Source organism: Schistocerca americana, chromosome 4 (genome assembly GCF_021461395.2).
Source record: "Schistocerca americana isolate TAMUIC-IGC-003095 chromosome 4, iqSchAmer2.1, whole genome shotgun sequence".
In the NCBI taxonomy this organism is placed as follows: domain Eukaryota; kingdom Metazoa; phylum Arthropoda; class Insecta; order Orthoptera; family Acrididae; genus Schistocerca; species Schistocerca americana.
In genome coordinates, this window is record NC_060122.1 from 670,914,831 (window position 1) to 670,918,760 (window position 3,930).

At 37.8% G+C, this 3,930-nt stretch overlaps 1 protein-coding gene across 1 annotated transcript; it reads left to right on the forward strand.

The window, feature by feature from the left end:
- Positions 1-206: 206 nt before the first annotated feature.
- On the forward strand, positions 207-2,943 carry LOC124612884. Its single transcript, XM_047141333.1, has 2 exons — positions 207-1,261; positions 2,403-2,943. Exon 2 carries the CDS (start codon positions 2,522-2,524, stop codon positions 2,915-2,917), a length of 396 nt encoding a protein of 131 aa, XP_046997289.1. The 5' UTR covers positions 207-1,261; positions 2,403-2,521; the 3' UTR covers positions 2,918-2,943.
- Positions 2,944-3,930: the final 987 nt, after the last annotated feature.

Genomic DNA, 3,930 nt, shown 5'->3' on the forward strand with positions numbered 1-3,930 from the left:
CACCCTAAAGCATATTCAGTACAATATTTACACACATATTCAAGTACAATTTATGTTGTACACTATTTGAATGAGGCCCATGAATGTTTGTATCGCGGCTGCCACACAGGTGCAAAAAAAATGGCTCTGAGCACTATGGGACTTAATATCTCAGGCCATTAGTCCCCTAGAGCTTAGAACTACTTAACCTAACTAACCTAAGAACATCACACACATCCATGCCCGAGGCAAGATTCGAACCTGCGACCATAGCGGTCACGCAGTTCCAGACTGAAGCGCCTAGAACCGCTCGGCCACCAACGGCCGGCCCACACATGTGCAGTTGCGCGTATTTCAGTGTGGCAGTTGCCGTTAGAGTGTTAGTTGAATTCGAGACATGGTGATCACAGTTTGTACACAGTTCGTATGTGCATGTTCGCAAGGCATCACTGTGACATTCCATGAAGTTTTTACAAACTAACATGTAAAACTACTATATATGTTAAAGCAAAATACATTTCATTATTGATTATTGTGTGTCATGGAAAGTATTGCATTAGCTGTCCTTGTGCGACGTGTCGTCCTTTGCAGTTCATGTTCATAATGCTTACAATAATAACGCAAAGGTAAGCTTTGTTTTGGTAGTTTGCACAACGTAAATGTTATTGCATGTCGACATCACTATTCACAGATTTGCCAATCGATATATGGGCATGTTCACTTCTTGCACTGTTTATTTTCACTGATAAAGGTCGATTCACAATTAACGGAACGTCTCCGTCACGTCCGTCACGTCAAAACATTCTTCCCTGTGTTTCTAATGGCTATGTTCACACTCGACGTCTGCGTCCCGGAACGTCTCCGTCACGTCAACGTCACGCATTCTTTCGGAGAATGTTTCCCGTTATGATGGTGAGTTGACGTGATGTAAATCTCTGGTTTTCGAAGGACTGCCTCCATGTTTTTGCTCGGCCCCTGTTTATATATTTTGGAAAGCGGGAGGTTAGGTAGAAGTGGTTCGAAAACTTTGCTTGTACCTAACATGTAAGAATCAATTTTTTATAGTTCCGAGTTTCTCTTTGTTATTTATTCTAATTACAAGTAAGTTCCGGTGTTTTCTATTGTATTTATTATTTTGTTTAGATAATGGAGTTCGAAGAGTATTTGATTGAATTGGTTCGTTCTCATTGAGAGCTATATAATATGACTGATAGGAGATATAGTGATTCCGTTTGGAAAGAAACACTGTGGAAGGAAATTGGAGAAGAGATGGGGCGTCCAGGTAAATGAAACGCAATTTAATTTTACATTCTACTAAGGATTGTTAAATGGTACGTAGTTAGTATGTGCGAAAGTTTTCGCTACGACGATGAATATTTGAATGGAGTACCGTGTGCAGCGTTCCACAAAAAAAACATTATATACTGTACAAGGTGTTTTTTAAAACTTACAAACTCCAGCAATGTAAATACACTGGTGTTGACCGAATTTATGTTGTATTGACGTGCACCTAGCATTTCAGGATCTTTAAAATATGTACTGCACGTGGATGCTGTATACACGTAATGGATAATAGTTCCAGTCAGTTTTATTGGGCTGTATATTTCCAGTATTAATCTGAGGGAGTAGCACAAAGTAATTTAGCAGACACTTTTGTGCTGTGCAGTGTATAAAGCCTCAAAGTAAAATACATCGTATCTAATGTAACACTGTTGCTATAATTTCGAAATATTGCACTAATTTAATATTTATGTAAATAACACATCATATAGAAAATCTGGCAATGCACTTGGGCCACTCGTATTCTTTAAATTACAAAAGTGTTATTGCTCTATACGTTTGATCAGAATGAAACAACACTTCCTTTATGTAAAACAGACACATTGTGACTGGGTGATTACCAAAAAACCTTTAAATGGGATGACAGAATATACAATCACTTACTACATTGATTCATGTGAAAAGGAAATAAATGGACAGTCATTCTTGTACCTAGTATGTAAAGAATCTCTTACCTTATTCTCATATATATTTTGAGCTAGATAAAGATCACAGGATACAAATATGTTTGTTAGCAGTTTTGTAAAATACTAGATAAGGCTTACAAAGTGTCTTCAGCTTTGTGTAGGCTGTAATTGAACATTTTGTAGAGTGTGTTTACTCATGAAAATTTTTGAACAAAAGTATGTTTTTATAGAAACTTGGATGATTTCCAAGAAATGGTGTCTATTGCCTATGTGCTGATTAACAGCATAGCAAATGAAAAGTACCTCATATTATTGGGAAGCTGTTGTAAAAATAAATGAAAGCAAACCATGTTTGTGTCCCCGTTAAAAGTTTGGGAAGTCCCTAATTATTTTTTAAAAAAGCGTTAGACTACTCCATGCACTCTATTAAGAGCTGTATATGTTGTCTTATTTCAGGCCCTGAATGCAAGCGACGATAGGTGTCACTGAGAGACCAATTTGGAAAATGTGTTATTAAAAAAACAAATAGTGGACAAGCTGCCATACCCAAGAAGCCATTGAAGTATGAGGAGATTATGGCTTTCCTGCGCCTGGAGCGGGAAACAGTTTCTATCATAACTGTTGATATTTGTTCAGAGGATGAATCAAACAGTGAGGTGTCATCACCTATTCCGGACACTGAAAATAACAGTGATTTGAGGTCAGAGACAAGCAGGCCTGTCATGCAAAAGCGTAGTCAAAGTGGCAATAAGAGGAGAAATACAGACTCTGCATCTACTTCTCTGATGAATTATATTCTAGCGACACAGCCAAAGGAAGATCACATTGACAGTTTTCTTTCAGGGATATGTGCCAGTATAAAAAGACTGTCCCCATTGCGGCAAATACAAGCTAAAGACGAAATTTACAGAATAGTGTCTGATCTAGAAAGGGATCAAGTGTGTGAAAATATTAATAGTGATACATCGTGAACAGTGCTGTTTGTTACACAGTTTGGAAGCACTTCTATGTATAAGTTTGATTAAATAAAACGTCTCTTCACAGTGTAGTTTTGTCTTAACAACCAAATAATGTAAACAATCACCTGTTACACCCAAAGTATTTTTTGTTGTGTTTGTGACTTATTTATGCTGATGACTAGAATTTTAGAGAACCAAGCAGCCAAGTCAGAGGTGACTTAACATGAAATTAATAGGAAATTTTCTTTCAGGGCTTTGGTTAGGCTACGCTTTCTCATTTTTTTATGGTGTGTGTGTGTGTGGGGGGGGGGGGGGGAGTGGGGGGAGGAAGGAGGTGAGAGATGAATATATACTTATTAATCATGTTAAGCCCTTACAATGACAACCAATATTTTACTATGATATGAATTACTGTTCTGAACGAGAGCTACTGTTACATATGAAGGAACAGAAGCTTATCTGGTTATACTATTTCGATTTAAAATTTCAATTGTTTTGTAGGCAGCCAAAATCTGGTGTATCCTGTTATACATGTTTCCTATGGAGAACAGCATCATAGTAAATGAATGAATAGCTCACTGATATTTTATATGAAACTTTTTTGGTAATACCTGTATCAGGAATAAGAACGTGATTTTTTTCTTCATCTAAGTGAAACAAGAATCCAGGTAAGCTCCTTATTAACAACTTTATTAACAAATTTTGGCATTTTATGAAGATCCGAAACTATGCCGATAATAAACCAATAGAATACAAAAGCGCCTCTGGCGAATGTATTATGAACCATCACACGACGCTGTGTCGACGTTGACGTGCCATCTAGTGTGAATGCTCAGAAATTTCTCTGACCGTCGACGGTCCAAAACGTGACGGTGACGTTCCGTTAAGTGTGAATCCTCCTTAACACCGTTCTTTCGAGAGCCATGATTTTTCCAGGTGAGAGTGGCCATTGTACTCCGAGAACGTTACATTCCCTGAAGTCCCATTCAAAATTCCTGCACCCATGGAGTTGCCTTCAGTGCTTT

Bases quoted from the DNA above. Each gene is read 5' to 3' on its own strand.
- LOC124612884 (XM_047141333.1), top strand. From the start codon at position 2,522: ATGGCTTTCCTGCGCCTGGAGCGGGAAACAGTTTCTATCATAACTGTT.